Genomic DNA, 20,162 nt, shown 5'->3' on the forward strand with positions numbered 1-20,162 from the left:
ACCACCCAGCTACCGTGCTGTACACTTAGGTGCTGTTTTTTCTTTTTCTTTTTTTTGTATTGGCTTAACAGCAAACCCGTGACTATTATTTACCTTTAATCACAACAGCGTCGGTTTCTTCAACGTTCTCCGGTTGATTAGCAAATACAGCCGCAGAGGTGAGTGGCGACTGGCCTTTACGTCATCCAGCGGACATATTTAAAACTGCAGGTCATTGTGGATCATTCGTCTGTTGTGCTTCTTTCAGCATCATCTGACCGGCCATATAAAATGATGTGGCTTTTGGCTCACGGGCTATGAATTTGACACATGCGGTTTACCTAGTAGACATGAAGTGGCTTGTGTGGTGTGTTATCAAAATAAAGCTTTAATACTGTCATGCTGAAAAATACGGCTCCTTCACAAGATTACCGAAGCTAAAAGTTGTAAACACGGCCTGGAAATGTAAATTGTGACAATAAAAGATGTAAAGGACTTCCCAAGTAGAAGGATAGAAGAAGAAAGAAACTAAAGCACTTCATGGTATCGTGCCTCCGCGATAAAAGTGCCTTGCGCCAGTTACAAAAGGCCATATAATCCGGGATAGGCCTCATAAGCGGCATAAGCCGTCACCCCGGTGACGTTGTCCTGCTTCAGGGGCGAGGCCACGGCTCCTGGTGCCGGGGCAGCCAGAGTATAACCTGAACAAATCAGAGAATACAGTCACTCCAAGTACCTATTTTAGCCTATGGCGTTCTGTCCAGGCCAGAATTCAGGATTGGCTAAAACGCTTGCACTTAAAATGCTCTCACACATAAGAGTGAAATGAAAAACATACTGTTCAAAAGCTTTTATACACACTAATCAAAAGTTTGTGTTCACAAACACTGGTCAAACATGCTCACTTACAGTACTTTACTATAATGGTCTAATAAAAACATGTCAAGACTATACACACATACTGGTCAAACGCTTTCAGACACACTGATCAAACCATTGTTTTCACAAACACAGGTAAAACATGGTCAATTACAGTAATGAAATGGTCTCATGAAGATATGTCAAAACCATACATATGTACTGGTTATAAGCTTTTAAACACACTGGTCAAACGTTTGTTTTCATAAACATAGGTCAAACACGCTCACTTACAGTACTGAAATGGTCTTATAAATACATGTCAAAACCATACACAAAAACTGGTCAAAAGCTTTCAAACACACTGGTTGTTTTTTTTTCACAAACACAGGTCAAACATGCTCACTTACACTACTAAAATGGTCTTATAAACACATGCGAAAAACTTACACCAGCGCATTTTTTACCTAGGCCTTCAGCTACCGTCTAAAGTAGTGACGTGTCTTTTGCGAACGAACCAGCTCTATGAGCCAACTCTTGGAAGGGAAAAAAACTATTTTATTTGTGAGGACTTGGGGAGAAGGGATTTGTGCCGACTCCAGTCCCCACTGCGAGCTCAATTCTCTGGGTCCGAATGAGCTGGACACCGCCGCCAAGTGCGGTCTGCAGACTGCGCGAGAAGGGGACAGGGGGATTGGGTGACGCAAAATCTAAGTTGAAGACTGCATAAACAGAGACAAAGAAGAACAATGACTGGTGGATAATAAAAAAAATGTCTGCGAAAAAGATGCTTGGCCACACCCCAACGTAATGATAGCCAATCATAGTTTGTGAAACCAGTTACATTTCCGAAGGCCTGCAAGCAGGCACTCAGATGCCAACACGGAATCTGATGTGCTGAAACATCAGCTTTCTCGAAGACTGATTTTACGATACATGGCCTTGGGGATAAAGCATCACGGTGGCTGAGTGGTTAGCTCGTCTGAAGCACAGTTTTAAGGTCATGGGATCAAACCGTCTTTTGTGGAGTTTGAATGTTCTCCCCGTGCCCGCGTGGCTTTCCTCCCACATTCCCCAAAAATGCATTTCAGGTTAATTGTCCCTTGGTGTAAATGGGCGAGCGAGTTGTCTGTCTCTGTGTGCCGGTTCAGTGTGTCCCCTGCCCACTGCCCGAGGACAGCTAAGATGGGCTCCAGCAACCCTGCGTTGCAGATAATTGATGGATCGGCCTTGGGGATTTTTTGTCAAGGCATTTGGGTAGATTTCTGTGCTGAGCAACAACCAATGGCTGAAATGTGATTGGTTAAAGGGTGTAATCCTTAAATATGAAAGCACACATCCAGAAACATTGGAACCGAGGGGAATCAATTAAATGAAGATGGCAGACAATGTGGAATTATTTAATAAGTATTGATGGACAAAACATGATTAACATCACATAATTCATTCATGATTATTATTTAGGCCAGTAGGTTTGATCCCACGACCTCAGAACTGTGCTCATTCACTTAAGTGAGATACATTTGTTTACTGTACTGAGATGCATTCATAGATGATGGTGAAATATCTTCATCAACACATGTGAAATGATTGCAAGCACGCAGGTCAAAAAATTTACTTTTCTATATGAACAAAAATATTTTACCATGATGTGTGAAAGCATTTGAAATGTGATGAATATGTTCCACTATCATTTATGCATGCATCTCAGAACTATGAACAAACTTGTCTCACGTGAATGAGTTTTTTCAGCTCAAATGTTTGACCAGTGTGTTCGAAAGCTTTTGACCAGTACATGTGTAAGGTTTTGACATATATTCATGAGACCATTTCTGCACTGTAAGTGAGCATGTTTGACCTGTGTTTATGAAAATGAACGTTTGACCGGTGTGTTTGAAAGCTTTTGAACAGTACGTGTGTACGATTCAGACATAGGTTTATGAGACAATTTCAGTAATATAATTGATCATATTTGACCTCATCTCATTAGCTGCACAGCTTATCCTCAGTAGGGTCGCAGGGGTGCTGGAGCCCATCCCAGCAATCATCGGGCAGTGGGCAGGGGACACCCTGAACTGGTTGCCAGCCAATCGCAGGGCACCATATTTGACCTGTGTTTAGGAAATCAAACTTTTGACCAGTGTCTTCGAAATCTTTGGACCAGTACGGGTGTAAGGTTTTGACAGAGGTTTATGAGACGATTTCAGTACTATAAATGAGCATATTTGACCTGTGTTTAAGAAATAAAACTTTTGACCAGTGTCTTTGAAATCTTTTGACCAGAATGTGTAAAGTTTCACATGTGTTTCCTTTCACACTAATGAATATGACCATTTGAGGTGCAAGTGTTTTAGCCAATACTGAATTCTGACCGACACAACACCCCATAGCACCGGGTGCGTGCACTTGGCGCGGACTACCGACCTTCACATACCTGGGAAAGCCACGGCAGCCAGAGCAGCGTCAGGGGCGAGGCTAGTGCCCTCTGCAGGCAGCCCAAGTGTCTGCAGCGTGTGCTCGGCCGCATGCGCCTTGGCTTCTTCAAGGCCGGTGCTCAACTTATTTGGGGTGAACGGTAGACTGCAGGCAGGAAACACAACCTCTTTTTAATTTTTGAGAGTATTTATTTTCTTGGGACTAACACATTATGAAAAAAGTTTTTCTGGAACGTAATTACTATTCTCTGTAAGAGTATTGTCACACGTTATTGATAAGATTTTGTAACAACCAGAACTATCGTTACTACAAGTCGCACCTCTGCATTCTGCGCTTCTGCATTACTCTCGTTGTCACATAAAACCCTCAATCTTCCAGAATCAAACTTATTGTGGTTGGAACTAGGATTAGGGTTTTGGTTGGATCTAGAGTTAGGGGTTTATACATTTATGTAACCACCAGTAGCTCGACTGGTAAGTGGTTTGCTTTACAAAAACAGGGCTGTTTGTTTGATCCCAGTTTAGGGTTGTGGTCCTCGTTAGGGTTATGGTTTTAGTTGGAGCTAGGGTTAGGGTTTTTATTGGGGTTAGGGTTAGAAGATTAGACTTTCAGCCCTAAACTAGATGTCTAATATGTAATTACCTGTAGTGACCTGGTAAGATGTTTTGCATATAAAGAGTTGTGGAATCGAGCCTGTATAAACTTACATTTTTGGGGCTAGGCTTGGACATAAGTTTAGGGTTTTAGTTGGAGCTCGGGTTAGTGGATTAGGGTTACATCCCTGAAGTGGTTGTATTAAATGTATTTACAGGTAGCTCAACTAGTAAGATGACTCATTTAAGATGACAGGATTGTGGGTTCTACTCCCAGTCAAACTGGGGTTGGATCTATGGTTATTTTGGTTGTAGCTAGGCTTATGGTTGGAGCTAGGATTGAGGGATTAGGCTTTCAGCCCTAAAGTAAATTTCTTTAAAATAATATCTGGTAGCTCCACTGGTAATATCCTTGCTTTACAAATACGGGGTTTTGGATTCAGACTTTAGGGAACAGGGCTTGGGCACTGCGTATAAACAAATACACATTTACACAGATGGATGTAAAACGGCACCTACACGTTAGGATTTTGGGTGGCCAGGGCTGGAATCGTGACTTTGTAAAGGAAGAGCTGACGCTGGTCCGGTCCAATGGCCGAGTGCAGCTGGTATACCGGTGCCCCCCAGCTGTTCTTTTCACATAATTCTTCCAGAACCTTCATGCACAATGGGAGTGAGAGTGTAGTTTTGCAAGAATGTGTGTCTAGTAAAAGGTGTTGGGACCAGTGTTGGGGCTTACTCATTACAAAGGAACATGTTCTTGGAACGCAATTACTTTTCAGGGTAACAAGTACTATAATGCGTTGTGAGAAATATTAAGTAATTCTACTGTCGTTACTACATGGTGCATTACCACGTTATTCCGTTACTTTCTAAATATAAATCATGAATTACAATGCCCTCTACTGCAAACACTCCTGCACCTTTTACATTGACACATATGACCCTAGATCCACCAACACATTCATGAAAAGGTAAGTGTTTTTATATTTACATACAAAAACAAATGAAGGCAGCACAGAGTATGAGAGCACTGAATTTCTCATCATTGAGATATTTTCCCTACCGTATGTATTTGATTTTTTTAATCAGGAGTTTAGCTTGCAGTATGCAGCATGAATTCAGAGGCATGGGGCTAGGGTTGAAGCTACAATTATGGTTTTGGTTCTAGTGAGGGTTAGGTTTTTGGTTGGAACAAGGGTCAATGTTTTAATTGGAGTTAGGGTTAAGTATTTGGTTCGAGTTAGGGTTAGTGTTTTGTCTTAGTTTGGGTTTCGGTTTGAGTTAGGGTTGGGGTTTTAGCTGGAGCTAGGTTTAGGTTTTTGACACCGGAATACAGCTATGCTTTCTCAAGCACAAAGTATGAGGCCACTTAATTTCTCATCATGGAGATATTCTCCCTACCGTGTATACTCACATCCAGGCTGAATTCAAAACTACAAAATAAAATATTCAAATCAGGGGGTTAGCTTGCATGCACATATTTGGTGGTGTGTCACCAGTAGCAAATGGTATGCAGCTTGTGGGAAAGTGGCATGGCTCATACCAGTAGAAAAAGAAACATGACAGAATTTAGAGTAAAACTATGCTGAATTTTAGTCTTTTGATCAATAAGATTATTTTTGAGCTACACCATGCCATGAGAAAACAAAACACAACGTTTCAGACAGGACCCAGAAACGGAGAAGGAGATCTTTGAGCTGTTTGAAGACCAGAGACAAAACGGATATGGAGTGACTCTGCTAAGTGTTTGTTTGTAAGCTCTCAAGCTTGCACAATCCAAAAATTTAGAAGTCGCTTCCACAGGTTGTTTTTCTTCTTCTTTTTTTGATTCATTTGCAATTTTAATGTAGTTTTAAGCGGTCGGGTTCTTTGCAAGTGCATACGGTAATTTGTAACTTGTGGCTTTCCGAGTACTGTGCTACGTTTTTTGGTGCCAGTAATCTGGTGGGTAACTCAATTACTGTTTTAAATGAAATAACTAGTAACTGTAATGACTATTTTTCAGTAACTCGCCCAACACTGGCAGTAAAACAGTGCTTGTGTGCTACCTGTGGCGCCGGCTTGATGGCTGCACCCTTGAGGCTGACGGTGGCCGGTGTCATGGGCGTCAACTCCATGCCGGGCAGAAGGTCGTAGAGCTTGTCGTTGGGCCTCTTGGGGGCTGCACCGGGGCGGCAAATGCCCAAGCCGCCCCCCGCCGCGTACGTAAGGTAGCCGCGCCCGCCCAACCCCCGCACCCCCGCAGCCCCTACAGGCACACTCATGTAAACTTCTACAGGAGAAACCAACCATGACAGTTCCAATCAGCCGTAATCACACACACAAACAAATAGAAAGGGAGACAGACAGACAGACGTACAGACAGTCTTCCCCAGCATTCCTGTTGATTGTAAACTCCTACTGGACGTTGCAACACTTGCCTTTCTGTGTATGGCATTAAAGGGACAGTGTGTATTATTAACCGCTAGATGTTGTTCCATGGTGTTCACGGTTCACATATCCATCAACCGCCCTGGTCGTCGGGGCAATACTTCCTGTGGTGTGTTTTGGGCAAAGAACACCCTGGCGACGCAACATCCGTGTTCAAAAAAGCTGTTGATCTAGCCCAGGGGATCCAAACCTTTCAGAAAGCGGCCCAGATTTGGTAAGTTGAAAATGTGTGAGAGACGACTATTCAGCCTGGCATTTTGTTTGGAATCAGCGTTGCGACCTCGTAGCTCGCCTTTGTAGTGTTTCATTTGGACTCACGGCGTCTCCTGAAAAAGTGCTGCTGTGTTGTTTAAACAGCTTCCAGTTGCTTCGCTTTTTCACAGCTTTCGTTTCCAGTTAGCTTTTTGTGGCAGTGCCTCTTGACATTACAGTATATTCTTTGAAAACAGCCACAGTCTCTTGGCAAATTAGGCGTAAGCAGTTTTTGGGAATTTCGGTGAAAAATAACTCTCAACTGACCTGTAAGTGCGGCCCTCACAATCAACTTTTCTTTTTTTACTTACTGTCGGAAATGGGGTGGGCTAAATTTCTCACAGAAAGCAAAGTGAAAATTCACCAAAGGGCTACTGCCATCATCTGGTTAATTTGTTTTGGGTTTTTATCCAAATTTATTTTATACTGCGGTCAACATTACTGGTGGGCCAAGTATTATTAATTTCATGACAGAGAGCTCAGGCAGGTAAAAATTTGATTACGGGAGTAACTAGCCCCCAGGCCGTACTTTGAACATACCTGATTTAGCCAATCAGATTCCGAGTTAGCGTCTGAGCGCTTGCTAGAATGGGAAACGTCACCCGTTTCATAAACTATTACAGGCTTGGGGGCGGTAACTAAAGTTTCACAACGGGAATGTGAAGTAAAAATTCTCATGTCCAATTCTTCGGTCAAGGGGACATTTTTACCCCATTTTTATATCGAATAAAAACTTATGCCAGAGGTATGACAGGACAGGCTTAGCTTGCGGATTTTTAGACCGGTAATTGAAATCTTCCCGAGGAGAGGAAGGAGGACGGATTTTGTGCACAAATGAAAATGATTTTCGTGAGTAAGATTTGGCTATATTCCTGAATAATGTTGCAATCTTATGAGGTTATTGATGTTTTCTCTATATGTATTGCAGCTGTAGCTGCAGTAAATGTTTCACAGCCATAAAACAGTTATTGAGGATTGGATTCATTCAGCCTACTGAAGGCCTAGGTGTGAAACATGGCCAGCTACTGGTAAATAGCAAATTAAGTATTATTATGAGAAGATATGTGGATTATCAAATAGCACTTGTTAGCCTAGCAAGTTGTCCCAACGTCGAGTAGTCGTCATTTGATTGAAAAGCTCTTAAGAGAAGTGACGTCTGACCTCGAACAGAAGGTGTCCTGATCAGGCCGCGACCTGCCACGGGTCCTTTGACAGGCGAGATCCTGAAGTGGGCCGGAGCGGCGTATGTGTGTGGGGCATAGAACACTGGGGCCCCGAGATAAGCCACCGTGGGGTCGTACACCTGCGGGGAGAAATTTTAATGCTAAAATACTGCAATTTCTACTCCTTATAAATAGGTTTTCATTCGAGAGGATCGAGAGTCAATTACTCTACTTGACTGTAGATGGTGGTACTGCCCTGCAAATGCAAGTTGACACCCACTGTTTCACACTACAGACAGCTAAAGTTGGTCTAGGTGAGGTCAAGTCATGTTTATTTGTATAGCCCTTAATCACAAGAAGTCTCAAAGGTCTGCACAGACTACAGACTAGTATTACAACATCCCCTGATCCAAAACCTACATGAAGGCAAAGAAAAACTCAAAAACCTCAACATGAGAAAAAATAAATAAACCTTGACAAGGGGCCGCACATGAGGTAATCCGCACACATGCTGAGCATTGCGAAACCCAGATGCTTTAATCCAAGGGTGTCATACTAATTTTAACCCGGCGCCCACATGATAAAAAACATAATGGAAAGACTTTTAATCCATTAAATAAATCCTTTAAATTACTGTATGCGTTTTTTTTCCCCTTTGCAGTCTGCCAGTTTCAACATCAGTTTGCGACGTTTTTACTGATTGCCATATTCAAACTTAGAGATAAACACTTTTAACCTTTTATACGGTGCCAATCAATTCAAAATTGAAAAGTAGGTGTTGCAACAATATTACCTCCCTTTTAGTTAATAATTTGTACAACCTCCTTAAGCTGCAATAGGTTTTGCACATGTTGAAACAGAAATATTTTCCCATTCACAAAACAGCTCAGGTTCCCTAAGGTTTGATGGTTATTGTTTGTGCACTTTTCAGATCTCTAGAATTGAGGTCTGGACTTTGGCTCGGCCATTCTAACACCTTTATATTGTTAGTTTAAAACCATTCCATTGTAGATTTTGCGATATGTTTAGGGTTGTTGTCCTGTTGGAAGGACATCCTGCGCCCCATTCTCAGGTTTCTTGCAGACTCCAAAAGATTTTCTGCTAGAATCGCCCTGTATTTGGCTCCAGCCATCTTCCCATCAACTCTAAAGTTTTACCCAGTCCCATGCTGAAGAACAGCAACCCCAGAGGATTATGCTGCAACCACCACGTTTGACAGTGGGGATGGTGTTTTCAGGGTGATGTTCAGTGTCACTCTTACACCAAACATAACGCTTTGAATTCAGCCCAAAGAGTTAATTTTGGTCTCATACGACCAGAGCACCTTGTTCCAAATGTTTTTTTGGGTCACCCACGTGGCTTCTTGCAAATGCCAAACAGACCTTTTTTGATATTGTTAAGGGCCCGGTCACACAGCCGTTTACGTCTGAATCACGGCCAGAAATTTCTGCCTGTGAAGCAGACGAGGTTGGACGCTTTGAGATCGCCATATAGACGTGATACAGCAGTGCTTTACACGCGGTCGGAAATTCACACGCGGCTGGCCGCACGAAAAAGTTTTGCGCTGCTCAAAACTTTAGACCACGTGTTAACCGCGGGCGGCACAAGGTAATGACGCGGAAATGACGCGGAACGACGTGCTCTGGCCGCGGCCAGGGCGTGGTTACACATGGGTAGGACGCGAAATTTCAGCGGGTAATCGTGGGTGGAGCACGGTCATAGCATGTTCTGCGCCTGTATCGCGGTGTTATTACGTGAAATTAGCGTGTTACGCGTGTGACGGTCAAACGCCTTTCTCCGCGTATATACAGCGCGATTTGCCGAGCACACGTCAGTTGTGCTCGAGACGTCAAGGGGTGGACATGGATCCCCGTCACCGTAGTGACCTCGTCTTAATCCATTTTTATTTCTTGACATTTCTTTTCATTTCATAACAAGATAATAAAATAAATATGAAAAACTATTACAATAATAACATATTGGCTTCTTCGGTGCCATAGCTTGAAATCTTGATCTTCACGGGACTGTGTCTTGAGCGGTTATGATTTCTACAGCCCGGTGTTATGCCGAGAAATGCATCCCTGCAGAGATTTGCATCCCCTCGCTACTACAACCACTTTTACCTCGTTTTATCTCACTTTTAGGGAATGTAATGGAGAACATATAACCAAAACCACTTCGTCTTGCATTTGTTGGGAATGTAATACAACATAAACCATTCCGTCTTTGTTGTGAACGTAATTGAACGGTAATGCACACCGTATATAAATCACTTTTGAGAACTGTTATGCACTCTACCGTAAAGCTTATTATGCAGAAATAAGCTTTATGGTAGAGTGCATAACAGTTTCGAAACGAGCGATTTGAATAGAAAAAGGCAAAATAAACATGTTACCTGCTCAAAAGTGATTTGTATACGGCGTGCATTACCGTTCGATTACATTCACAACAAATACAAAGACGGAATGGTTTAGGTTGTATTACATTCCCAACAAATGCAAGACGAAGTGGTTGTGGTTATATGTTCGCCATTAAATTCCCTAAAAGTGATATAAAAGTGAGATAAAACGAGGTAAAAGTGGTTGTAGTAGCGAGGGGATGCAAATCTCGGCAAGGATGCATTTCTCGGCATAACGCCGGCTCGGCAGCTTTTATACCCGTGGTCCACACGAGAAAATGACGCAGAAATGAGGCGATGAGGAAGCGGAACAGTCGCCGGCGTCTGTTTTGTGGGCATACCACCGATGAACAGCGGGTTGGCCAATTTTGCGCATTTTCCATCGCGGGCAACCACGGGCAAAAAAAAAACGCAAAATTTTACCCGCGATACAGACGCAAACGGCTGTGTGTCCAGGCCCTAAGAAAAGGCTTTCTTCTTTCCACTCTTCCATAAAAGGCAGATGTATGCACAGATTGTTCCACCTCAGCTGTGTATGCCTGTGGGTCATCCAGTGTGTTAAAGGGCCTTTTGGTCGCTTCTCTGGTTCGTTTTCTCATTGTTTAGGCCAAAATCTTATAAAGACATCCAGGTCTTGGTAGGTTTGCTGTTGTTTTATGTTCTCTCTTTTTTTATATTATTGCTCGCACAGTGCTCCGGAAGGTGTGTAAATGTAGCAAAATTAGTTATCTGTTAACTTCTGGAGTCAGTTGGCTGAGGCGAGAGAGAACAAGGGGCCAACATTTTTTGCAACGCGTAGTTATTTTTCAATATAATATCAAATGATGAATAAATTTAGTTCTGCTTCACAATTGTGTCTCACATGTTGCTGATTCTTCGATACTTTCAGTATTATAGCCTTAATTTCGAAGCCTGAAATGTGAAAATATGACATAAAATTCTTGAGGGGCCAATGCAATGTATCTTGACCATTACTGGGCAATGATGTTTGTTATTTTGCCATCAATCATGTCGTTGTCGTTGTTGCTATTTTTTTGTAAACTTAAAGATTTAAATAAAAAGAAGAGCAGGGCAGAAAGGAGGAATGGAGTTCTTTCATCTTAAGGCCCCTCTCCCTGTTTCTCCTTGCAAGTACAAAATCCATTGGGGTCTTCTCCTTATTTTGAGTGTCTACTGAACCTAACATATCCCAAAGTTAAACTTTTTAAAAAGGGGCCCACACCTGTCCTAAGGTAAGCGCTGCATAGTCGTCCTGCAGGAGCGAAGTCCCTCGACCTCCGCGTCCTCCTCGTCCTCCCGTCCCTCTCGTGTAACGAACATAACTGTCCTTGTCCACTGGCTTAGCCAGGGTCACCTCCATCGGAGACCCGTCCAACACCTGCACCAGTACACACGTGGCAGTCAGTGTATCGCGTGTGGTTATATGTTATGCCTTGTAGTGATGGGAATTCGATCTCTTTTTCAACAACTGACTCGCTGGAAAGAGCTGGCTCTTATGACTCCCAATTGGCTCTTCAGATTGTTTATGTTGCTTTTACCAACTGTTATGTAACATTACATGTACGGTATAACTTAAAAAGGGGGGGAAAATAAACAAAAAAGATAAAAAGGGGAAAAAATAAAGCGCAATAAAAAAGAGAAGAAAAAGAAAAGCAAAAAAAGGAAGTAAAAGGCTAGGGAAAAGAAACAAAAGAAGAAAAAAGAAGGGGGAAAGCAAAAAAAATATGTATAAAGCTAGGAAAAAAACAAATAAACAAAATAAACGAAATAAGAAGAGAGATAAACAGAAGAAAAAAGTAAAAAGCTTGGAAAAAGAAACAAAAGAGAATAAATGAAATAAGAAGAGAGATAAACAGAGGACATAAGTACAAAGGTAGGTAAAGAAGAAACAAAAGAAAAACGTAAAAAAGAAATAGAAAGTCAGTGAAAAAAGACAAAAAGAAGACAAAAATAAAAGAAAAACGAAAGAAAAAAGAGGGGGGAGCAAGAAAAACGATGTGAAAGTAAAAAATAAAAAGTTAAGGAAAAATAGTAAGATGCTAGAAGAAAAGAAACAAAAGAATTAAGGAAAAAATAAAGGATAAATTATTAAAAGAAGAAGAAAAAAGCGAGAAAAAAGTTGTGAGAAGCTAGGGTAAAAAGAAACAAACTAAAAAGAAATAAAATAAAATAAGTAAAAATGTAAAAAAGAGAAAAAAGGACTTTAAGAAAAAAAAAAGAATTATGAAGAAATCAGCTCAGAAATGACAATTAAAGGGATGAAAAGAAGAAAAAAGTCAGAAAAATAAATAAAAAGCTAGGAAAAAAATAAAACAGAAAAAGAGAAAAGAAAATGCGAGAGAAAAGAAGAACAAAGCAAGAAAAATAGAAGCAATAAGCTAAGAACAAAAGCAACAATAGAACAAAAAAAATAGGGCAACCATACTGTGGAGAATATTGCCAGATTGCAGCACAGTCACCATTGTGTGTCACATCTGCTATACCTTCCCGTTGAGGGCATTCATAGCGTTGATGGCGTCCTCGCGGTGTGTAAAGTGAACGAAGGCATAGTCTCGAATCTTCTTGACACGCTCCACCGCATCTGCGGCACGAACACCAGTCAGGCGAAAACTGACAGAGACAAACTGACCGCTTCAGCCGCCACCTGCTTTGATGGCATTGAACTCCTTGTGGATGTCCTCTTCGCTGGTGTGCAGCATAAGATTCCTGACGTAGAGAATCTTGACGGAGGCCATGGTGTCCTCGTCCACCTCCACTTCAGGCTCCGCCCAGTCCACCGCAATGGCGTGACCCCAAAGCTGGATGCGGCCTAAGGACAATGTGCACATTTATTACCGTCAGTTCCGAACTACCGAGTGCAGATGATCAAAAATCCAATTCAAAAACCAAAATCAACTAAGAGCCCCACCAGGTTTTGCGCTTATACTTACTTACATACTTAAATAGACATAACTAGAGTAGGTGCACACCGTGGGCGCAACCCTTTCTCTTTCTTCCAATAAAACTTGTGAGAAACGCAACGCAAGTGGGTCCTGTCTCTGTTTTGGTCCTGACACTGACGCCGTTTTCAGCTGCATTGTTTTTCAGATCTGCTCCAAGTTTTTGACATCATGTGCAGTGTTCCCTCTAATTTTCCACGGGTCTGAGCGTTCACACAAAGTCGGTGAGCAGCGCTTGAAACAACAGTGAGCAACCATAATCCCAAGTGTGGCAAGATAATTAATTATCAAACATGTCCAAAACTTGACATCAAGTTACATTTTGCTGGGTTTCCGGCAATGCAAAATTATTTTTCTCTTTTGAATGAATTGACTCATGTACTATTGCAAAGGTTGTACGGCCTACAAACGTCGTTTGTTCTTACAATTCTTTCACAAGATATCCATTGATTTTTATTTCCTGATATATTTTGTCGCATAATAGTAACATTTTTGGGGGCTTATTTAGTCAGTTGTAAGATACAGAACTGTACTTAATCACATTTTTAGTGGAAGTACAATGTTGGCAACAAGATTCACTTGATATAATTGGAAATTATTTGAATGCAACATAAACTTTGTCTTCTTTTTTCTGTGTTTTTTTTCTACTTTTTTTAAAATGCCTTTAGAAAAAAATCTCATTTTATTTTTTCCGAGCTGTTACTTTTTTCTTTTTGTTCTCTATTTACTTTTTTCCTACATTTCTTTCTTTTCTTTTTTTCTGGCTTTTTTTCTAAATTTTTCCTTCTTTTTTCTCTTCCTTTTTTTCTTTTTTTCTCAGCTTTTCACTACTCTTTCATTTTGGTATTTTTTTCTTTTTTGTTCTATTCCCCCCTTCCTTTAAGTCATTTTGTGCATAATTTTACATAACATTTGGTCATGTTGGGATTAAAGAAGCAAAAACAACCCGAAGAGCCGTTTAGGACCCGAAAGAGCCGGTTCCTTTTAGTGAGCCGAGCCGAAGAAGCAGGTTCCCCGACAAACTCTACTAACTTTACTCAACTTCATTCTCCTTTGACTCGACTTCAAAATACCGCATTTAGGACACAACGTCAGGGGAACCCGTGTATTTTTACCTTCATGCACTGTAACTTTGACCTGAGTCACTTCTTAATTAGTAATTTTGAGCCCTCATTTTTGTGCGCTGGCTAGATTTTCTTGTGCGCTGAGAATGTGCGAGCTGTGCGCAATTGCGCAGGCGCGCAGCTTAGAGGGAACACAGATCATGTGTATTTGGATGGTGTGACCATTCAAGACTGTGATAACAAAGACGAGCACAAACTTACAACTCAAATGTGAGCTCTATTATTTTAGACAGCGCTGGGGGCAACCATAATGTGGAGAATAGTGCCAGATTGCAACAAAAATGTGTCTTTTTGTGCTTTTGTTAGTGTTGGTTGCAGCGGTAACAGTCAATGTCAACAAAAACTTTGCAACCTGGCTCAATAATAACATTAGTAATAATAATAGTAACATTAATAATTATAAGCCTAAATATACTGTGTAATCATTAGACCAGGGGTCTCCAATTTTTTTCCAAACCGAGAGACAATTCTTGTTACTCATTACACAAAGTGCACCTAGTTTGATACACTTTTCTAAAATAAAGTTATCATGTTGTTACTCTGTTATTACTATGTTATTAACAAGTTAATTATTGGTAGTACTAGAACATCACAATGAACAAGCACTGGCAAGCTTTTTTAGAAGAGGTCCCTGGGCACCTCAGCTGTCCTTAAAGGGCACCCACCATGTTGGAGATTCCTGCACTAGACCTATGGATCTAGATAACATAGGAAAAGGCATTCAATTGTTTTTCATCTTCACGCTATTTTTGCTCACAGTACCACAATCCCTGAAGTTCACAAAAAAAGTGCCAAAATTGTAGGTCAGAGTCCCGGCGTCAAAAACGTTACCCGGCAAGAGCTTTCGTCGCGCCATGGCGGCCGCCCGGTGGCTGTCGTACTCCACAAAAGCGAAGCCCCGGTTTTTGGTTTTGTCTGCCGCGCTTGGGTAGACGATGACGTCCACAACTCCTTCTGTAACCTTTCGCATCTCGGCCAGGATCTCCTCATGCTTTTTGCTTTTGGGGATGCCGCCCACAAACAGCCTGCAGTTGTCCACACTGGCGCAAACGCCCAGCAGACGACCGCTCCTGTAGTCATGGGAATTCCAGCTCTTAGTTCTCTCCCAAACGGTTCTTTAGATTGTTTTGGTATATAATAATGGAACATTATGCACCAAATGAATGTATTTAGAAAATGTATTGGTGAAAAAAATGTGTTGGCCTGAAGAGGGATGGGTGCCATCAAGCTGCACTTGCCCAAGACACACCACAGGAAATGGTGCCATTACGACACTACTGGTTAAGGGATACAAACAAAAAATATGCTCCTATGTTATAATAGCGAATGAAAGAGACAGAGAGTGAAAGAGAGACAGAGAGAGAAAGTGAAAAACAGAGGTAAATAGAAATAAAAAGGGAAACAACAATAGTAAGAGAGAGAGAAAGAGAGAGAAATGAACAAAGAAAGAGAGAATAAAACAGTGTTATGAAGAGAAAGACAGTAAGAGAGAAACAACGATAGTACAAGAGAGAGAAAAGGAAGAAAAAGAGGGGAGAAGAGACAAATAGAGAGAAAGGGAGAGAGACAGAGAAATATAGAGAAAGAAAGAGAAAAGTGGAGCCAGAGAAAAGGGGACAGAAGAGAGAAAACAAAGGTTTGAAAAAGGAGTTTGAAAAAGAAAGGGTAGAGGAAAACAAATAAAGAAACAAAAAGAAAGAAAGCGAGAAAGAAAGAAAGAAAGACAGAAAGAAAGTGTTGAGGAAAACCAAGAAAGGAACAGAAAGAAAGAAAGAAAGAAAGAAAGAAAGAAAGAAAGAGAGAAAGCAAGAAAGAAAGAGCAAGAAAGAGTGAGAGAGAAACAGAAAGAAAGAAAGAGAGAAAAAGTGAGTGATGCTGAAAAAGAAACAAGAATAGAGAGTGAGAGAGAGAGAGAGAGAGAAGGGAGAGAAAGAGAGAGAAAAATTAAAATAGAGGAGGAGAGGCATACAGAGAAAAAATACAAAGGGAGAGAGAGAGAAAGAGGGAAATAGAGAGAAGCCGCAAAAGAGAGAGGCAGAGACTAAAGAGAAAGTGTCTCGAAGGGAAGTGGTGTCATGATTACCTAAGTGGAGCCACCTGGGGTAATCATCTGGCGCGCTGGAATGCGCTTCCTGATTGGTTTATGTTCCCTTTTTAAGCACGCTACGCCGAGACCTCTTCGTCTGAGGATTACTTCTGTACCCCGTATGACTCTCCCGATTACCTGTGCCTTCTTGTTTACCTGATTCTGCCTGCCTGCCTCCGATCCGACCTGCTTCCGTCCCACGCTACGATCTTCTCTCCAGTCCCGGTAAACACGACCTGCTTCCGTCCCACGCTACGATTGGCTACGTGTTCCAAAGTTGTCTTCACGGCTTTGCTGCTGACGTCCGACGGTCATCGCGTCTCCCGCTAACCCTGTACGCTTCCCCAAATAAAGACTTGTAACGAACGCTCTAAGGGTCTCCTGCTCTGTTCTGGTCCTCCTGACAAGTGGCTCCTTATTGATGGGGAGCCGACTCCCCATCGTTTCGTTCGCGAACGACACATCACTACTCTTAAGTGTGACAAGTCATAGGAAATGCGCAAGAGAAGACCGGTGGGATTTTTGGGCTCTTTTCGGAACTGTTCGGCTAATTTCGGCCAACTTACCTTATCTCGTAGTTGTTGAGCTGCTTGATGGCGGCACGGGCTTCTTGTTTATTGGAGAAGGTGACGAATGCATAGCCGCGGTTATTGCCGTTGAAGTCCATCATCATCCGGACCTCGAAGATCCGACCAAACTCAGGCAAGAACAAAGCCCCGGTTATTTGCTGGACGGACCTCTGCCATGCTAAAATGTGTTTAGCTTCGATCTAAACCGGGGTTGGGCACTCTGATTCAAATTCAACTGATTCAAATGATCAGCTCCTTAGCAAGCTGTTGAGGGGCTCGATAACAATCCTTGAAAAAATGAAAGTAGGTCTCAGAATAATTTACTCACTTATTGGACCAGTTTGTTACAATTACCAGGTTTGTTCTGTTTAGCTTTCAACTCATTCAATAAATATGTTATTTTTTGTTTTATTTTAAACTATTGTAATGGGTTTGGGGCAGCTCATCAGTTAGTGTCAAGCCTCTGGGAATGATTTCAGTATGATAGATCAACATCAGAAGGCAGGAGTCGCTATGATCAAATCTCTGTCTACACATTGAGGAAGCCCGCACTTCCTAGTTTTGCTTCCCGTATCCAGCGATTGAGAGTGTATAGGCGGCTCCTGAATCAGTGTTATGAATCACTGTGGTGAGAAAAGCAAATATATGGATAAACACGGACAGACACTTCAACAGAGTCTTTTTCTTGATCATCAGCGCGGTGAGGGATGAAGTTTTATGCATGCCCGGGAGCACATGATCGCCATGGTGACTAAAATCCTTTGATCGCATCACCGATAACATCGGCGCTGAAAAGTTATTGCAAATTTCATGCTTCGTTCATGCATAAGTTCAGTGTTCTTACAATAAAATGTTATTTTGCAAGCAAAGTGCCCTTGTGTTTATGGAAAGGATTGTTTAGATATTGGAGGTACAAATACAAAGTAAAAGCACCAGTGTGAAAATTCTGTTTGAAATGCATCCTTTCACTAAAAGCCTTTTTTCTCAAGAGTTTTCTTGCAAACAACTATTTTCAATGTTTAACTGTTATTTACTACACAATGGTTAAAAACTAGAAGCATTGGGTTCAAGGGTTCGAGCTTTCCTTTGATATGTGCTATGCCTTTATAGCTATAGAACAAAATGTTTGTAAGCCTTCGAAATTGAGTCAAAATAGTAATCTGAGAGAAACATCTGGTGTTGAATGAGTTAAAATACGTTTCTATATTGGGTTATTCTAATGAAGACGTCGCCAACCTTTTGAACCTTAGAACCTCAGGTGCTTGGTATCGATTATATTGATATTTGGATCATCTGACCACCCCTACCAGAGGGGACCCAAATAAGCGTATGCCTCTTTAATTTCTAAAGTGTATGCCCCACAATAAATGTCTTTATTATTACCTTCTCACAGAGTGGTACTAGCTCGTCTTCAAATAGGTCTCTTGGTAGTTTCCCTACAAAAATTTCACTTCCCCTTTCAGGAGGAGGTCCGTCCCAGCCAGGTGGTGGACCTCCATAGCGTCTCTGGCCGTTTTCCTAAAATTAAAATTAGTATTTTAGCATTTTAGCGCAACGGCTAACCACCTACCCACCCACTTTACCTGCTGGAGGCGGTACCCCGTCCTCTGCACCAGGGCTCTTAGTCCCGCCTCCTTCTGTGTTCCCGCTAGTCCCTCCCCTCCAGTCTTCTGATTGGTTTCCATTGGCTTTGATTGACAGCTTGATAAATCAAGGAAATTAGCAGAGCTCACTGCAGGGGCCAAGACCACCAGAAGACGAAGACCAGGAGATAAGGGAGGGAAATGGGGAGATAAAGGTTAGCTACATGATCAACAGCTGCATATTTTTGTGTGTGAATGTCAGTGTTGGGAGTATCGGTTCCTGAAACGCAATAACTTTTCTTGGTAAAGCGTACTTTAACGCTTTACAGTATCAATAAAATGTTTTAATTCAACTGTTGTTACCAAAATGTTTGCAAGCAGATCACAGATCACAATGTTATCTGTTCTTTTTAGGTCTCAAATCAGCATATGACCCCTCAATGTGGCATTGATCACTAGATTTTAAGAGCGTGTTTATATGTACGCACAAATACAACAAAATACAGTTACGGTGGCGCCGTCTCAAGCACAGAGTATATGGCGCGTTATTTCTCCTTACCGATAATCTGATATTTTCTCTTCCGCAAAAACTTGTATCCAAGCCATTTTTGCAACTACAAAATCTGCTACTGAAATCAGGGGGTCTGTTTATATCAGCATAACTGGTTGTCATCAGAAGCAAATGGAAGGCAGTACATTGGGAGGGGACGTGGCTTTTACAGGAACACCACAATCAATGGGCTAAACGTAATCTAGGGGTAAAATAGTGCTGAATTTTGGTCTTTTTATGAGTAAAATTATTTTGCAATACACCATGCCTGGAGATATTGCCCGGAAATGGAGAAGGAAATCTGTGGTTAAAAGACCAGAGACAAAATTGATACAGAGCGTCGCAGCTAAGTGATTGTTTGCAAGCTCTCAATATTGCAGAGGTTGAGAAATATGAAGGCTTCATCATCAATACATGCATGTTTTCTTCCATTTAAGAAAAAATACAGTAGTTTGTTACTAGTTAATTGTTGTCTGAGTAACACGTTACTTTTGGGTGGACCTTCTGAGGGGCCTGGCGAGGAATGGGTGCCGCCAGGCTGTATTTGCCCAAGAGACACCACAAGAAGAGGTGCCCCTACAACCCAGGTGGTTAAGGGATCTGTAAACTATGAATCCCGGGGGTGACACAAATACTTTTTAGATGAAGAACTAGTAACCGTAACTAAGTGCCCACCACTGGTGAAAGGTCACGGAAGGTAAGTGGTCACATGACTTCTGGTTAGCCAATAAGTCGTGTTAGTCGTAGGGGCGTCGCACGTTGACTCTTGAAATAGTTCCAATGCGTTGAAATTATACAAATACATATGTTGACTACTAAATGATGCATTCATCTTATTTTGAAAGGACTTTTTTAGGTCGATTATCTTCCTGTGACAAGTGAGCGAATGATTTGTTTCGATGAATCGCGTCGCAGCCCGGAGATGGCTGTCGTGATGGCCGTTAGCTTGTTCGCTGCACACCCGAATTTTTCCTTTCACAACGCAAATGAAGCATTTAGTCGCTTTTTTTTGGTTGTTATTATTTCTTTGTCCGGGAAAAATCATGAAAACTCACCTGAGCAATTTCAGAGATCACCTCCCTCCACTCAGGCCTGTGTCATTCTGACCACTATGTGTAGATGTGTGCGATAGTGCATGAGTGTGTTTGTGTGAGATCCCATCATATCAAACTCCAAAGGTTCACTGTCTCGGTGTTAGC

The 20,162-nt window shown here is 41.8% G+C and overlaps 1 protein-coding gene across 3 annotated transcripts; it reads right to left on the reverse strand.

The window, feature by feature from the left end:
• Positions 1-347: 347 nt before the first annotated feature.
• Positions 348-20,162, reverse strand: a1cf (apobec1 complementation factor). Of its 3 annotated transcripts, none has more exons than XM_088323050.1 (13): positions 20,019-20,162; positions 18,414-18,562; positions 18,214-18,348; positions 16,828-16,958; positions 15,007-15,245; positions 12,757-12,921; positions 12,596-12,693; positions 11,335-11,490; positions 7,713-7,854; positions 5,918-6,117; positions 4,386-4,522; positions 3,272-3,417; positions 348-680 (listed from the first exon to the last, which is right to left on the reverse strand). In XM_088323050.1, the coding sequence occupies exons 2-13, from the start codon at positions 18,513-18,515 to the stop codon at positions 559-561; spliced, it is 1,773 nt and encodes a 590-aa protein (XP_088179176.1). In that variant the 5' UTR covers positions 18,516-18,562; positions 20,019-20,162; the 3' UTR covers positions 348-558. The 3 variants fall into 3 exon arrangements, with proteins under 3 accessions (XP_088179176.1, XP_088179175.1, XP_088179177.1); XM_088323049.1 differs by having other exon boundaries at positions 5,918-6,141; XM_088323051.1 differs by having other exon boundaries at positions 3,262-3,417; positions 5,918-6,141.

The sequence above is a fragment of the Urocampus carinirostris genome, chromosome 19 (genome assembly GCF_059441175.1).
Source record: "Urocampus carinirostris isolate Australia breed hairy pipefish chromosome 19, RoL_Ucar_1.0, whole genome shotgun sequence".
NCBI classification, from domain to species: domain Eukaryota; kingdom Metazoa; phylum Chordata; class Actinopteri; order Syngnathiformes; family Syngnathidae; genus Urocampus; species Urocampus carinirostris.